General features: G+C 51.0%; 1 protein-coding gene across 3 annotated transcripts in view; it reads right to left on the bottom strand.

The window, feature by feature from the left end:
* PTPN3 (protein tyrosine phosphatase non-receptor type 3) overlaps positions 1 to 16,742 on the bottom strand; it is a 191,608-nt gene that overhangs the window by 64,844 nt on the left and 110,022 nt on the right. For 2 of the 3 annotated variants that reach the window (XM_060199033.1, XM_060199034.1), the window contains exons 7-12: positions 16,463 to 16,515; positions 13,763 to 13,883; positions 12,517 to 12,604; positions 8,763 to 8,851; positions 6,728 to 6,791; positions 4,981 to 5,153 (exon numbers count right to left, since the gene is read on the bottom strand). In XM_060199033.1, the coding sequence (XP_060055016.1) occupies positions 4,981 to 5,153; positions 6,728 to 6,791; positions 8,763 to 8,851; positions 12,517 to 12,604; positions 13,763 to 13,883; positions 16,463 to 16,515 (588 nt within the window). Of the gene's footprint in view, positions 1 to 4,980; positions 5,154 to 6,727; positions 6,792 to 8,762; positions 8,852 to 12,516; positions 12,605 to 12,820; positions 12,858 to 13,762; positions 13,884 to 16,462; positions 16,516 to 16,742 lie in introns of those variants that run through there. The other variant, XM_060199035.1, reaches the window with a different exon arrangement.

Below are 16,742 nucleotides of genomic sequence, written 5' to 3'. Positions count from 1 at the left end.
GCAGGTGTCTGTCTTTCTCTCCCCCTCTCTGTCTTCCCCTCCTCTCTCCATTTCTCTCTGTCCTATCCAACAACAATAACTACAACAAGGCTACAAAAACAAGGGCAACAAAAGAGGGAAAAAATAGTCTCCAGGAGCAGTGGATTCATGATGCAGGCAGTGAGCCCCAGCAATAACCCTGAGGCAAAAAATAAAAATAAAATAAAATAAAAAAAGATGCCAAGTGACCCCCAGTGGTGGGTCACAAGTAGCTAAAAGTTCTTGGCTCTTAAACTGGGTTGGCTCATCCTTGCTCCAAACCAGAGATGCTGTGCCGATTCTGGGCTTGGCCGTTCTTTCTGTCTGCCTGCAAGACATCAGACAACTCTGCCAGACAACTACCAAGAAGATGTCCCAGGCCACATGTAAACGGTGACAGAGCCAGGCAAGTCCAGCCTTCTTACTCCATTCAGGCATTCACAAGAAGTCACCATTACCCTGAGGCAGACCACCAGAGCAGTGAGTCTCTGCACCCCGAGTCCACAGCAGAGTGAGGCTCTGCACCCCGAGTCCACAGCAGCAGTGAATCTCTGAACCCCGAGTCCACAGCAAAGAGAGTCTCTGAACTCCGAGTCCACAGTAGCAGTGAGTCTCTGAACCCCGAGTCCACAGCAAAGAGAGTCTCTGAACCCCGAGTCCATAGCAGCAGTGAGTCTCTGCAACCCGAGTCAACAGCAGAGTGAGTCTCTGCACCCCGAGTCCATAGCAGCAGTGAGTCTCTGAACCCCGAGTCCACAGCAGCAGTGAGTCTCTGAATCCCGAGTCCACAGCAGCAGTGAGTCTCTGAACCCCGAGTCCACAGCAGCAGTGAGTCTCTGAACCCCGAGTCCACAGCAGCAGTGAGTCTCTGAACCCCGAGTCCACAGCAGCAGTGAGTCTCTGAATCCCGAGTCCACAGCAAAGAGAGTCTCTGAACCCCGAGTACACAGCAGCATTGAGTCTCTGAACCCTGAATCCACAGCAAAGAGAGTCTCTGAACCCTGAGTCCACAGCAGCAGTGAGTCTCTGAACCCCGAGTCCACAGCAGCAGTGAGTCTCTGAACCCCGAGTCCACAGCAGAGTGACTCTCTGCACCCCGAGTCCACAGTAAAGAGAGTCTCAGAACCCCGAGTCCATAGCAGAGTGAGACTCTGAACCCTGAGTCCACAGCAGCAGTGAGTCTCTGAACCCCAAGTCCACAGCAGAGTAAGTCTCTGAACCCCGAGTCCACAGCAGAGTGAGTCTCTGAACCCCGAGTCCACAGCAGCAGTGAGTCTCTGAACCCCGAGTCCACAGCAAAGAGAGTCTCTGCACCCCGAGTCCATAGCAGCAGTGAGTCTCTGCACCCCGAGTCCACAGCAAAGTGAGTCTCTGCACCCCGAGTCCATAGCAGCAGTGAGTCTCTGAACCCCGAGTCCACAGCAGCAGTGAGTCTCTGAACCCCGAGTCCACAGAAAAGAGACTCTCTGAACCCCGAGTCCACAACAGAGTGAGTCTCTGCACCCCGAGTCCACAGCAGCAGTGAGTCTCTGAACCCCAAGTCCACAGCAGCCGTGAGTCTCTGTACCCCGAGTCCACAGCAAATTGAGTCTCTGCACCCCAACTCCACAGCAGCAGTGAGTCTCTGAACCCCGAGTCCACAGCAGCAGTGAGTCTCTGAACCCCGAGTCCACAGGAGCAGTGAGTCTCTGAACCCCAAGTCCACAGCAAAGAGAGTCCCTGAACCCGAGTCCACAGCAGTGAGTCTCTGAACCCTGAATCCACAGCAAAGAGAGTCTCTGAACCCTGAGTCCACAGCAGCAGTGAGTCTCTGCACCCCGAGTAAACAGCAGCAGTGAGTCTCTGAACCCCGAGTCCACAGCAGAGTGAGTCTCTGAACCCCGAATCCACAGCAAAGAGAGTCTCGGAACCCCAGTCCACAGGAGAGTGAGTCTTTGAACCCTGAGTCCATAGCAGCAGTGAGTCTCTGAACCCTGAGTCCACAGCAGAGTGTGTCTCTGAACCCCGACCAAAGCAGAGTGAATCTCTGAACCCCGAGTCCACAGCAGCAGTGAGTCTCTGAACCCCGAGTCCACAGCAAAGAGAGTCTCTGAACCCCGAGTCCATAGCAGCAGTGAATCTCTGAACCCCGAGTCCACAGCAGAGTGAGTCTCTGCACCCCGAATCCATAGCAGCAGTGAGTCTCTGAACCCCGAGTCCACAGCAGCAGTGAGTCTCTGAACCCCGAGTCCACAGAAAAGTGACTCTCTGAACCCCGAGTCCACAACAGAGTGAGTCTCTGCACCCCGAGTCCACAGCAGCAGTGAGTCTCTGAACCCCGAGTCCACAGCAGCAGTGAGTCTCTGAACCCCGAGTCCACAGCAGCAGTGAGTCTCTGCACCCCGAATCCACAGCAGCAGTGAGTCTCTGAATCCCGAGTCCACAGTAAAGAGAGTCTCTGAACCCCGAGTCCACAGCAGCAGTGAGTCTCTGCACCCCGAATCCACAGCAGCAGTGAGTCTCTGAACCCCGAGTCCCACAGCAGAGTGAGTCTCTGAACCCCGAGTCCACAGCAGCAGTGAGTCTCTGAACCCCGAGTCCACAGTAAAGAGAGTCTCGGAACCCCGAGTCCATAGCAGCAGTGAATCTCTGCACCCCGAGTCCACAGCAGCAGTGAGTCTCTGAACCCTGAGTCCACAGCAAATTGAGTCTCTGCACCCCAACTCCACAGCAGCAGTGAATCTCTGCACCCCGAGTCCACAGCAGCAGTGAGTCTCTGCACCCCGAGTCCACAGCAGCAGTGAGTCTTTGACCCTGAGTCCAAGCAGAGTGAGTCTCTGAACCCTGAGTCCACAGCAGCAGTGAGTCTCTGAACCCCGAGTCCACAGCAGCAGTGAGTCTCTGAACCCCGAGTCCACAGCAACAGTGAGTCTTCGCACCCCGAGTCCACAGCAGCAGTGAGTCTCTGCACCCCGAGTCCACAGCAGCAGTTAGTCTCTGAACCCCGAGTCCACAGTAAAGAGAGTCTCAGAACCCCGAGTCCACAGCAGCAGTGAGTCTCTGCACCCCGAGTCCACAGCAGCAGTGAGTCTCTGAACCCCGAGTCCACAGCAGCAGTGAGTCTCTGAACCCTGAGTCCACAGCAGAAGTGAGTCTCTGCACCCCGAGTCCACAGCAGTGAGTCTCTGAATCCCGAGTCCACAGCAAAGAGAGTCTCTGAACCCCGAGTCCACAGCAGCAGTGAGTCTCTGAACCCCGAGTCCACAGCAGCAGTGAGTCTCTGATCCCCAAGTCCACAGCAGTGAGTCTCTGCACCCCGAGTCCACAGCAGAGTGAGTCTCTCAACCCTGAGTCCAAAGCAGAGTGAGTCTCTGAACCCTGAGTACACAGCAGAGTAAGTCTCTGAACCCTGAGTCCATAGCAGAGTGAGTCTCTGAACCCCGAGTCCCACAGCAGTGAGTCTCTGCACCCCGAGTCCCACAGCAGAGTCAGTCTCTGAACCCCAAGTCCCACAGCAGTGTCTCTGCACCCCAAATCCACAGCAGCAGTGAGTCTCTGCACCCTGAGTCCCACAGTAGAGTTAGTCTCTGAACCCCGAGTCCACAGCAGTTGAATCTCTGCACCCCGAGTCCACAGCAGAGTGAGTCTCTGAACCCCGAGTCCACAGCAGCAGTGAGTCTCTGAACCCCGAGTCCACAGCAGTGAGTCCCTGAACCCTGAGTCCCATCCCATGGAGCAGAAGAGTGATCTGACCACATCCTTCTCAAACTCCAGACGCAGGTAAGCCTGAGACTGAGTAGTGCTGCATCAAGCAACCCCGATAGGACAGATAACTGTGTCACAATGGGTTGAGCTAATCACTACTCCTCTCACCCAACTGTGGCTGCATTTTGTGGTTGTGGTCGTTGAAATGGGCGGTCACAGGAGGACTTGAACCTAGGCTGTGAGGTGACAGCGTCCATGCTTTCAGTCTCTTGCTCTGTCACTTCTTGTCTGGCCCAGAGGGTATAGCTCAACTCAAGCAAATGCTACATTCCAACAAGTCATCTTCACAACGTGCTCAATAAGAGTCAGTGACTATCTAGAAATACTCGACAGTAGTAAATGAGGTGAAAAAGTAAATAGTTCAAAAGCACAGTTGCTTTTGCTTCATCAGAAACTGGGAGCATTTTACACCACGAACGCTATCACTGACCTTCACAGAAAATGTCTCCCTAGTGTATCAGTGAAGTTACTCAATAACTTCCGTGTAACCGGGAAGTCAGAGACCAGCTGACACATCGCGGCTCAGGCTCAGAGAGGAGCGTCACTCAGCAGTCATGGTCTCATCCCACCAAGAGCAGTAGGATGACATGACTTTTCATGGGAACTAATGATCTGTGACTGTTTTGATCAACAATTTCGGCTAAGTTCATATTTAGAAGCCTGTCTTAGAACAAACACGTAGACAAAAACGTCCACTGTGGTTTACCCATGCTGCATCTATACGGTAACAGTTTACAGATTCCTTTTTCTGGATGTGTCATTAAATATTTTTATTATTATCCCTGTGGATAATGGTACACACAGAACCGTTGTAAGAATTAAATAAATATCAACGTGTGTACATGGTGCAGAGTAAACATAACTGTCAGTGAGACTCGCCACTGCTGGGGTTTCCCTGCTGTTCCATGCAGTAGGGCTCAGTCACCCAACCTCAGGTCTTTGCTCCTCTTCACTCACTATCACAGAGCATCTTAGGAATTCAAGCTCAGTCAGAAGAAGTGAGGCTGTCTTAGGGGCCACAGGCCAGCAAAGCCCGTATGTCAGGCACCGTGGCAGCCCTGAGTCAGCGCCACAGGGCAGCTTTCTGGGGGCGGGAATGAATGGTATCAGAGTGTGTGCTGCCCCCAGAGAGACAGCCAAGCAAGGACCGAGAACTACCACCAACTCTAGACATGCTGATGTCTCTTTCTAGTGTAGGTACTGTTAACGTACACTCACTTTTTGGGGTTCCTGGAGCCCAGAGTCCAGTACTGAGACAGAACATTCTTCTCCTGAGGTAGCAGCTTCTTGGACTGGAAGAATGTATGGTGTTCCACACAGGATTTCCATAAGTTTTTGCAAGATCGGTAATTCAGCATGTTGAAGGCCACAATATGTTCCCTGGATTCAGCCTGGGAGGTGACACAGAACACAGATGTCATCTTCACAGAGGCAGGAGCACGGTCTCAGCAGCAGTCTGTGCTCACACCGGGTCAGAGGGAACCGGGTCAGAGGCACCAGGCAGTTGACAGCTGACTTTGAAACGCCAGAGGCTACACACCAGCGTCGGAGGAATACCGGAAGGCAGACTTCTGTGACTATCTTAGTAACGTAGCCATAAAGATGACCCCCACCACCGCCTCTGCCTGAGTGGCCTCTGTGGTGCTTCCTGAGCACTGGGCTTTGCCAATCATTCCCAATTCTAGGTGGACGATAGCTGCTAAGACCACATAAAGGCTGTCTGGTGCAGTCTTTGGCACATTTGGCTCTAGGAAAAAAATCTCTCCTAACGAAATAATCTTAAGGGCCAGGTGGTGGTGCGCCTGGATGAGGGCACGTGTCACAATGTTCAAGGAGCTGGGTTCGAGCCCCCAGTCCCCACCTGCAGGGGGAAAGCTTTGCAAATGGTGCAACAGTGTTGTGTAGATCTCTCTCTCTCTCTTTTTCCCCTCTCTTCCCCTCCCTCCCTCTCTTCCTATATTCCTCTTCCTTCTCCATTTCCCTCTCTCTGTCTCTATCATATAAGATAATCTTATACCTTTGAGAAAATAGGAAATTTATAACCTTTGGGCTTTTATCCCCTCACAAGCAGTTAAGTCTTGTATCCAGATACATAAACAACAATCACTTGTATTATTCCCTTCACCTTCATCCTATCTGAGATCAAGTTTTCTGCTTTCCTGCTCAGTTGCCATCTTGTGCGTTTCTGAGCCTCCTAGGTTCTGGCACTGGGACGGGCAGGGGTGATCAGAGGCCCCGATTATAGTCCTGTTCAGAGCTTTCTAAAGGATGCAAGGTGAGGCCACTTACAAATCAGCTTTGACAAGCTGGGAGACGGAGAACAGTCAGCAGTAAGTGGGAACTGTGGCTGGGGAGGCGGCAGGAAGCTGCGGCGGCCGGACAAAGTGGCCCCGTGAGCAGAGCAGGCACCTGGGCTTGCTGACGGGGAATGCAGACTCCACCCTGCACTGAGCAGCCATGGAGCGTCACTCTCCTCCCCTCTAAGTTCCCGTTCTCCGTGGAGATGACCAGAGTGAATTATCGAGTCAGGGCTGCTCTCAGGAGAAGCACACATAAGGCACTTGTGCCCTGTGCTACGTTGTTACTGTCATCACATGTACAGCTACCCCCCGCGGTGGGCTCTGTGCCAGGTACTGCGACCAAGACCCCTTTACTTAATCCTCTGGATTCCCCGAGTGCAGGTTACCTCACGGCATCGCTGCAAACGAGGAGACCTGGACTAACGGAGCTTAAGTGACCTGCCCAGGTGCTGAGTAGAGAAGCTGAAATGCCGACCCGTTATCTCTGTCTCCAAAGGAAGCGGCTTCTCTAAGGAGGCAAGCAGGGGAGTCACACAGACAAGTCCGCGCTCCTCCGTTTCATTCCACCCTGTGACAGACATGGCATTGCCTTCATCCGCTGGAAAGCGAAGCTGCGGGGCCTTGATGGGAGGGAGGAAAACAGAGCACGCAAAGCCAGAGCTCACCTGTTTTTGTCGCTGATGTATAAAGAACTTTTTCCTTTTGAAGGAAATTTTTAGAATGTTCACCCTGTAAAAGAAAAAAAATTAAATTAAGATACCAAAAAAAAAAAAAAGCACATCAGGAATCGGCTGTGTTGTAGCTGCTGTCCTGATAGTCCACGGTCCGGAGAAGCAGCATCCTTCCTCAGCTGTCTCGAGTCTACTTCTGTGCAGATGTGCTGGCAACCACTGCTGAGGCCCGGCACCACGCAGCTGAGCAAAGCCAGGCAGCACACAGGACCAGTGAGTCATGACGTAGCTGGTGACGTGACCAGCACCGTGGGCAGTCACTCTGCTGTCAGATGCCTTAGTGATGTGCGTGGGAAGGGCAGTGGAGGACAGTGTGGAACAGCAGAGAGGGACACAGAACAGCCAGACTGACCTGGGTCTGCCTCTGTGTGCACGGGTCACGGAGCCTCTGTCCTCCACAGAGTGACACAACTATTGCTACCAGTCACTGAGCTGTTTTTACATGCCAGACTCTTTAAAAAAATTTTTTTATTAGCTCTATGTATTTACTGGATAGAGACTGTCAGAAATCGGGAGGGAAAGGGGAGATAGAGACAGAGAGATAGCTGCAGGTGGGGACTGGGGCCTTGAACCTGGGTCCTTGCGGCATGTGTACTCAACTAGGTACACCATCACCTGGCCCCCTTTTCCTCTTTTTTAAAAATGTTTTTATCGTTTATTATTGGATAGAGACAGAGAGAAATTGAGAGGGATGGGGAAGATTGAGAAGGAGAGAAATAGAGACATCTGCAGACCTGCTTCCCCACTCATAACACTTCCTCCTTGCAGATGGGGACCAGGGGTTTGAACTTGGGTCCTTGGATACTGGAATGTGAGTGTTTAACCAGGTGCACCACCATCTGGCCCCATAAATTTTATTTCTTTTTTATCTTGTTTTATTAGTAACTTAATAGTGATTTACAAAACTGTGATAACGGAACAGTAATGTACTGTTCCCACCACCGGAGCTCTGTGTCCCCAGCCCTCTACCGGAGGCTGCAGTAGTTCCCCCAAGGTCACAGACACGGCCTGGTGCTTATTTCTGTAACTGTCTATGTCAATCTATACAGATTGCCCATTTGTCCATTTGTCCCCGTGGTCCTGTCTCCCCCTCCTTTCTAAGTCACGCCTACACCTGTAATAATACTGCTGAGGGTGTCTTTTCCCCTCTTCTCTCTCTGGGTCCTGGTGGAATGGGGGTTCAGAGCCCTCTGGCCATAGTCCTCTAACATTTCTCTGGGAGGATGGACCGAAATTCTTTCTGTGGGGCACAGAAGGTAAGAGCTCTGGCTTCTGTCATTGCTTCTCTGCTGGACGTGGGGGTTGGCATGCTAGAGCTCTTGCTAGGTTTCATAAGCTTTTCCTCAACCAAGCCTTTCGACAAAGTACATATCATTATATCCAGTGTTCCTGTGAGGAAGGTGAAGATCAGACATCTTGCTCACACACCTCAGGGGAACGCTGGAGCCAGGACTGAGCGAGTGCTCCCGTGACAGCAAAGTGGCCTCCCCTGCCTTTCTCCTCCAGGTGTCTCAGGAGGACACAGTCCTTGGGATTCCTTGAGTTCTGGATTCCCGGAGCTGGACAGTTGGTTAAGAGTCTGATAAGGAACTAGGCACAGAAAATATAGTCCCTCCCTGGAGACTTTTCAAGATACTGATGAGTTCACTGCCCAGGAAGGATTCTTGACTCCAAGACCTGCCTTGAACCAGCTACCCAGCGAGTGTTCAGAATGCCCCAAACCGCAGGCAGGATGACTGACGGGTGAGGTGAGGGTGGGGGCGGCTGAGACCCAGTGGAAGCCAGACCCTTGTTTTCCCAAGTACTGAGTCTGAGTCAGAGCTGAAGGTCAGAGGTCAGGCCTGGGGCTGGGGTAATCTTCATGCTTCTTTAGGAATAAAGGCTTAGAAAAGAGATAGCGCCACTGTGCCCAGCACCAGCACACGTTCAAAGAATGAGTCGGAAAGTGCGATTGGTCTGCGGCACCTACCAAGGGTAGAAGCTGGTGCAGATGTATCTCCGGTACACAGCGATGCCTGCAGAAGCGACCCCGATCATCAGGTCTAAGTTGTGTAGATCCTGCAAGAAGGAAGGTCTCAGACTCAGAGAGTGCGGCCACGTTTCCGCCTCTCTGGTACCCAGACTTTTCTAGAGAGCAGTCCGGAGACGCGCCAAGGGGGGAATGGTACTGAAAACAGGCAGCCAAGGAAAACAGAAAGAAACAAAATCTCTTTTACTGGATCCTGAAGAGATAGGGTGCCTAGGGACATATTCTCTTGACAAGGAGACACACTGCTGAACTTGGTCTCCACCGAACTCTCAAGTCGACGGGCAAGTCCACTCACTGCCCAGCATCACTGAGCTGGACACCCAGTTTCCCGTCCACAGTTAGGTCAGACACCGCACTGGCATCAGGAGGAGCCTGCCCTGCATACCACCAGACAAAATGAGCGAGAGCCCTGCCCTGCGTGAACAACCCCAGCTCCTACCACAGGCGAAAGCTGGAGCCACCGTAAGGGTGTGTCGAATGACTTCTGGCTCTGAATCCAACTAAGAAAGAGATATTGCTTTAAAATCCAGTATGTTGGGCCAGGCAGTGGCGCACCTGGCTGAGCGCACAGGTTACAGCGCGCAAGGACCCGGGTTCAAGCCCCTGGACCCCACCCGCAGGGGGAGAGCTTCATGAGTGGTGAAGCAGGGCTGCAGGGGTCTGTCTCCCCCATATCCCTCAATTGCTTTCTGTCTCTATCCAATAAATAAGTAGCTAGATAAGTAAAGAAGTATTTTTAAGAATCAGTGTGAACAGCATGCATGAGGACTCCATGTGTGGTCCTGTCTTAGACAAGAGACACTCAAGGAGCTCTAAGGAGCTTGAGGCCAATGCAGCTGGGAACAGAGTGAGTGTAAGTAAAATCAGTGTGAAAGAAAGCCTTCCCTCTCCTTGAGAATCTGTGCGCCTAGTCACCCAGACAGATCCTCACGGTTATGACAGAGACGCAGAGGCTGACTTAGTTACTCCCAAGAGTGGGCCTCAGCTTGCTTTTAGTAGCTAACTGTACTATCTTAAAACATGATGGTTACACTATTTTCATAAATCACACTGTACCTCTCTTTCTTTTTAGACAATAAAGGTCATAGAACCCATCTCAAAGACTTTCCAACAGGCTAACCTCAGAGAGCATGAAGAACATAGAAGATGGACTCCAGTGCAGGGTGTGAACACCGGCTCTCCACTGCCTCGCACTGCGACAGTGGGACAAGCCACTCACACAGAGGTGAGGACAGACGAAGCCAGAGAAAGTGGCCAAAGGCGACACGGCATCCAGCTAAGCACACACAGTACTAAGCACAAGCACCTGTGCAAGGATCTGGGTTCAAGCCCCAGCTCCGCACCTGCAGTGGGGATGTTTCACAAGCATCTCTCTCTCTCTCTCCTCCTCTTTCCCTCTCCCTCCCCTCTCAATGTCTCTCTCTTCTATCCAATAAAGCGGAATAATGGCCACCAGGTGCAGTGGATTCATAGTGCAGGCAGGGAATCTCATAATGTGACCACTAAAGGGCCAGACGCCATTTGTTTTAAGTTATTATTTCTTTCTTATTTTGGACAGAGACAGAGAGAAACTGAGAGGGAAGGGGGAGATAGATAGATACATAGATAAATAGGTAGATAGATAGATAGAGAGAAAGAGAGAAAGAGAGAGAGAGAGAGAGAGAGAGACCTGCAGCCCTGCTTCAACATTTGTGCAGTCTGCCCCCTGCAGGTGAGGACTGAGGACTTGAACCTGGGCCCCAGGCCAGATGCCATGTAACAAGGCTGGGATCATGCCCTGAAGCCACCATTTTTTTTTGCCTCCAGGGTTATTGCTGGCGCTCAGTGCCTGCGCCATGAATCCACTTCTCCTGGAGGCCATTTTCCCCCACTTTTGTTGCCCTTGTTGTTGTAGCCTTGTTGTGGTTATTATTGTTGTTGATGTTGCTCGTTGTTGGATAGGACAGAGAGAAATGGAGAGAGGAGGGGAAGACAGAGAGGGGGAGAGAAAGACAGACACCTGCAGACCTGCTTCACCACCTGTGAAGCGACTCCCCTGCAGGTGGGGAGCCGGGGGCTCCAACTGGGATCCTCACGCCCGCCTTTTGCGCTTTGTGCCACCTGCGCTTAACCCGCTGCGCTACTGCCCAGCCTCCCGAAGCCACCACTTCTAAGCTGCGTGACATTTGCCAAGTTCCTGAATAACAGTCTCTCTAGCTGTGAGATGGAAGCAGTGATGATGATACCACGTGAAGGTCAGAGAGAGACAAAGAAACAACTGTGCTCGGCACAGAGTAATGCCTGGCAATAGGCGGGGGCATATTAAAAACACTCCCTGTTGGTCTGCTTCTAATTCTGCTTCTAAAACCCCTTCTGTTTCATTGGTTTAATCCCCCCTGCTTAACACTGTCTTCTGTTTACATAACCACTGTTAACTAAGCACCACCCTGCCTGCAGGACATTGGTTTAACCCCCACTGGTTCATGATGTCTTTTTGCTCCGCCCCCTCTCCTAGTACACCCTGATCTCCACCAGTCTTTTTTTGCTCCACCCTCTCTATGTCACATCCTGTTTCCACCCTACTTGGCGAGTACACATATAAGGACAGGAAGTGATAGAGTTAGTTTAGTTTAGTTTGGCTTAGATTGTGCCGCGTTCCACATGAATAAAGAGATACTGCAGTACAGCTCATCCATGAGTCCCTGGTCGTTTGTCTCCCGCCTGCGAAGCCAGCCTGGCAACTTACAGTCACATAAAAATACACCAGGTATTCCTCTGCTGCCTGAAAGTGGGGCTTTCCTACTTGGAATGGTTTGGCAGGTGACATTTAAAGGTCTGGAAACACTAAACATTTTCTTTTCTTTTTTTAATATTCTTATTTATTTATTATTGGAGAGAAAGAAACTGAGCTGGAATGGGGAGACCGAGAGGGAGAGAGACACCTGCAGCCCTGCTTCGCTATTCCTGGAGCTTTCCCCCCCGCAGCTGGGGACCAGGGGCTTCAACCCGGATCCTTGTGCAATGTAACATGTGCGTTCAACCCCTAAAAAATTTTTTTTCATGAAAGTTATTGGTAATATGATTCATTTCTGCATAGCAGGAGAGGCCTGAATTGATTTTTTTTTCCACCAAGATCATCCTATTTAAAAAATCATATTTGAGCAAGTAGTTCTCATTTGAGCAGCACTGAGATCAGGTGGCAGAACCTTTGAGCCAGTAAGGCATCACTTAGAAAAGGACTATGTTGATAGAGAGAGAGCGAGAGAGACAGAGACAGAGAGATATAGAGAGACAGAGACAAAGAGAGAGACCAACCACAATGTGGAATGATCTTTAAAAGTCTTTGTTTCTAATCCTCTTTTAAAGAAAAGTTTATTTATAAAATGGAAATACTGACAAGACCACAGGATAAGACAGGTCCAATCCCACACAGTTCCCACCACCAGAACTCCGTATCCCATCCCCTCTTGAGCCACCAAAAGGGAAGTCTTCAAGGACAAACGCAAACATGCAGTAAGGGCAACCAGAGAGGCCTGATTATTTTATAAACTTTCCAAACATCTTTCTTCCTTTCTTTCTTTCTTTTTTTTTTTTTTTTTTAAAGGAGGCCTTGTTATACTGGAAGAGATAGTTACATCCCAGAAGTTTTCAAACTTCCAGAAGTTCAAGTCAGAACAGTCTGGAGTGGAAATCTGCCGAGGAGACAGACACATACCCTGCCGCTGTGAAGCTCCACTCCATAGAAGTCCAGGGTCCGTGCTATGTTGATGTAACAAGACTCAGCTTCGGACTGCTTGAGCCCACTGTAGAGCCACGAAGAGGCAGAATTCACCCAAGACGAACAGACAGAGAGAGAGAGAGAGAGAGAGAGATTAGTCTTAATTTTTAAAGTTAATTAAATATCAAACCTGATATTTCTACAAAGTTTTCAAGCGTCTCATGCTATTAATCTTAAATAATCTAACCCTATGTTTTCTAAGTATTTTTTTCTCTTGTCCATGAAATAAAAAGTCACGTACGCCCTGCCCCTGCCTCTGCCCCTGCCCCGTTTTTGAAATCAAAGGGTCCTTCTTCAGCACTAGGATCCAAGACTCTGCCACCTTTTGGAGTTCCTACCCTACTTACTTATCACAAGGGACTTAAGAGGTGCTGTTTTGGTCTTTCAGACTTTACCCACCCTGTCCTGGCAGCCTCAAACTTGCAAACGTCACTGCTCTATTTTGGGACACTGGTGCTGCCTGGGAGCAGACTGAGAGAGGCTTGCCTCATGCCCTCTGGGAAAGTACACTGGCTCCTGGCATTTGCTTTCACGGCCTTCCCAAGAATGTGAGGTCCTGCGAATGTGAGGTCCTGCGGGAAACAGCCTTCTTGGCGGGGAGGGGGGTAGAGGGTCTATATTTGGCACAAACAAGGCTACCGCTGCAGCTCTGAACTACACGAGGCAGGGGTAGGAGGAAGCCAACACTGGGCGTGCTTGTTGGGGTGGAACCTTGACTCGGCGGCTGTGGAGGGCTGCAGTCCCCCGCTTCTACAGGGAAGGCGGCTTCACACATGGGGACGGCTGGGGAGTCTCCCAACCTGTCAGCCACCATTTATGCCCAGCCGCTACTTTGTCAAGTACGGCAAAACGGCTAAAGGGTTTACCAAGCAGAGCCGATTTGTAAGGCAATCGGCTTTCAAATGGGCATTTCTCTCAGGAATGAACTGATTTCAATAACATCCCTAAAAAAGAGTGTAGCAAACCTCTCTAAGTGCTTGCGGGGTTTCAATAAATGCCAGCTGTGCTGAATATAGTCTTTCACATCCTAACAGCTCAAAGATCCAATAGCCCCCTGGCATCCAGAAAGGATTCATGAGCGTAGAAGGGAAAGGACAGACAGCACATCAAACACGAGGGGACGTGAGGTCTGCAGACACCTGGCCTGGGCTCCCCACACAGACCACGCAGCCCTTGCTCTCACCTGTGCTGCTCATGCAAGGACTCCACCTTCGCTGAGAAATCGTCACTCTGATCGGGGATGAACTGACTACCAGCAAGGTAGCCCGGGTGATGTATGGAAGAGCTGTAGTCTCCAAAGTGAGCTATCAAGACAGAATGGCGGGAGGGTGGGGGTGGAGTTTTCAGTCAGATCTGAATTTAACAGCAGCCGCAGTGCCACACGCAGAATTAGGTGCAGGTGTTGTGGGCAGGTCTGCTGCCCTGTGAGTGTGATTTTGCATTACTATGTGGACGCTCTCTGCAGGCTAATCCTGGAACGAGTCGCTGACAGAATTTGCACTCTCCTTGAGACAGTATAGGAAGGAAAGAGGGGCTGTTGAAAGCAAGGTCTTATTCTCACACTACACATGGTCTGTGCCATGGTCAGCACACCAGAATGATCTTATACAGAGGGGTAAAGACCAGAAGAGAGAGGCCAGGCAGTGGGGCACCTGGTTAAACGCACTTATCCACAAGACCCTGGTCCAAGTCCCTGGCCCCCAGCTGCAGGGGGAGCTTCGTGAGTGGCAAAGCAGGTCTACAGCTGTCTCTTGTTCTCTTCCCCTTTCTATCTCCCTTCTCATTTTTCTGTCCTTTCAAATAAAATAGAAAGAAAAAAAAGCCGTGGATCCCTACTGTAGACACTAAGCGCCAGCAATAACCCTTGTGGTAGCGGAAGGAAGGAAGGAAGGAAGGAAGGAAGGAAGGAAGGAAGGAAGGGAGGGAGGGAGGGAGGGGAAGGAATCTACTCAGGGACATGCCGGAGGACGCCAGGCACTGTGCACGCTGGCTCTCTGGCACTGTCACCCCACGGGGCCTGTCTGCTCTAAGAATGCCATGGCAGAAGAAAGGCCACACTACCGCCTGCGTCTTGACCTTGAGAGTCAGGAAGAGCCAAGGAAAACAGATTGGAATGTGCTCAGAAGGACGAAGGGTTCGGCCCTGGAAAGGCTGATGAAAGATTTTTTGAGAGACCCTATACGTGCATCAGCAACCTTCCAAGATGTCACCTTCCAAGATGACTTCCAAGATGTCACCCCCCAGGATGCTCACGGTCACCAGCAAGACGTGGCTTCATACTCACCAGCTAAGTAGGGGGCTTGGGGGGGGGCGCAGCTGGCGATCTGGAGCCCAGATGTGATCACCACTCACACTGCAGTTACTGTACCACAGACCCTGAACTCCTCAAGTAACAGTCTTTCCTGACTGCGTGTGTGTGTGTGTGGGGGGGGAGGTAGTTACAGCAGAAAGAAAAGTAAGTAACCGCTTCTGTGTCAACTGCCTCCTGGTTTCAATGTGTATTTCGGCTTATGCCAGGTGCCTCGCAGGGCATATGTCCTAGGTACTCAAATGCCAAGCTGCTCAACCAGAAAGCCTTTCCCCTGGAGTCTTCTCACTCCCACTTGACTCTGGCGGCTCCTCTCCCAGGCCACTGCTAGGAGGCTCCTCCTTCTTTCCTAGCAAGGATGGGATGCCTTCCTTGTGCCTGCCCACATCACATCTTTTTCCCCTCTGCAAAGAGCTTCAATTCCTGTGGTCCTAGCAGGCTTCTAGATGGTGTCAAGCAAGCATCTCAAGTCACCTCCAGAAGCTTCCTTAACCTAGCTGGGTCTCAGTCGCCATGTCTGTAAGAGTAGCCAGTAAAAATGTTTGTCCCACTGGGGCCTGTCATGAAGACTGGAATGATATAGTTAGAGGTAGTCATGGAAAGTGTTGTGGATGGCAGGCATCTTTGCGTCCTGGGGGCCCCTGCCTCAGCCTCTGCCCCGTCCCACCCCTGCCCCTGCCCCAGCCCCAGCCCCGTCCCACCCCTGCCCCACCCTGCCCCTGCCCCTGGGGGAGGACTCCACCCTACAGCTACCCACTCTTTCCTGCTCAGCCCCCTTGCTGTGTCCGACACCTCTGAACTACCGGGCACCACGTTGGGATGCAGGTAAGGCTCTCTGGAGGCAATGCCATGCTTGTCCAACAGGATTCTTAAGAAGAGGGGAAGACACAGAGGCAAGCAGGAGAGGCTGGTGGATTTCTTACTATAGTAGTCACAACAATACAAAAAACACCTGCTACGTTTTGGGAGCTTCTCTCTGCTCTACTCCAGTCTCCCTGTCCTATTCTCTCTCTGTCCAACTCTGACACCATCTCCCCAGACAGTACTTTTAATCCATCTGCATGTTTGCCGTCAGGCTCAGGCAAAGTCATGGGCCCCTGGAACATACCTAAAATAGACTTCCTAGCTTCTTCCCACACAAAAACTCCGAGTTCCATCTGCTCTATTCCTGCCTTTGGGTTCCTGTTTATTTAACAATTCATCCTGCTTTATATCTTACCACCTTTCAGCCACTAAGTTGCAGATGCTGCCAGGTCACCATCCTGACTTCCCTGGGCAGACGCCCCACTAGGGAAAGACAGAGACAGGCTGGGGGTGTGGATCCACCCACCAACACCCATGTCCAGTGGAGAAGTAATGACAGGAGCCAGACCTCCCACCTTCTGCTCCCCAGAAAGATCCTGGGTCCATATTCTTAGAGGAATAAAGAACAGGGAAGCTTCCAATGGGGAGGATGGGACACAGGACTGGGGTGATGGGAACTGTGTGGAATTGCCCCCCTGTGATCCTACAATCTTATTAATCATTATTCAATCACTAATTAAAATTTAAACAAACTCTTGCTCTGCGACTTACACTGCACTGCATAGGATGCCAGGACAACAGCGGAGTTAAGAGGGCAGGTCAACCTGTCAGGAGAAGCAGGTATTAGAGAAACTACAAGCACCAGCACAACTGTGAGACACACCACGGGGACATGGGGCGTGTGCCCTTTAAAACCATCAGGAAACCGCGAGTCTATGGTACTCATCCGCCTTACACAGCAAAGGTTATTGGATCACATCAAAGATTTTTTGAAACAAATCTTTTTCATGTTTAAACAACATGCATGAATACGTATCCCATAAAGCTCAAT

The sequence above is a fragment of the Erinaceus europaeus genome, chromosome 10 (assembly GCF_950295315.1).
Source record: "Erinaceus europaeus chromosome 10, mEriEur2.1, whole genome shotgun sequence".
Taxonomy (NCBI): domain Eukaryota; kingdom Metazoa; phylum Chordata; class Mammalia; order Eulipotyphla; family Erinaceidae; genus Erinaceus; species Erinaceus europaeus.
Note: the sequence above shows the minus strand (reverse complement) of the source record. Positions and strands in the feature narration are given on the sequence as shown.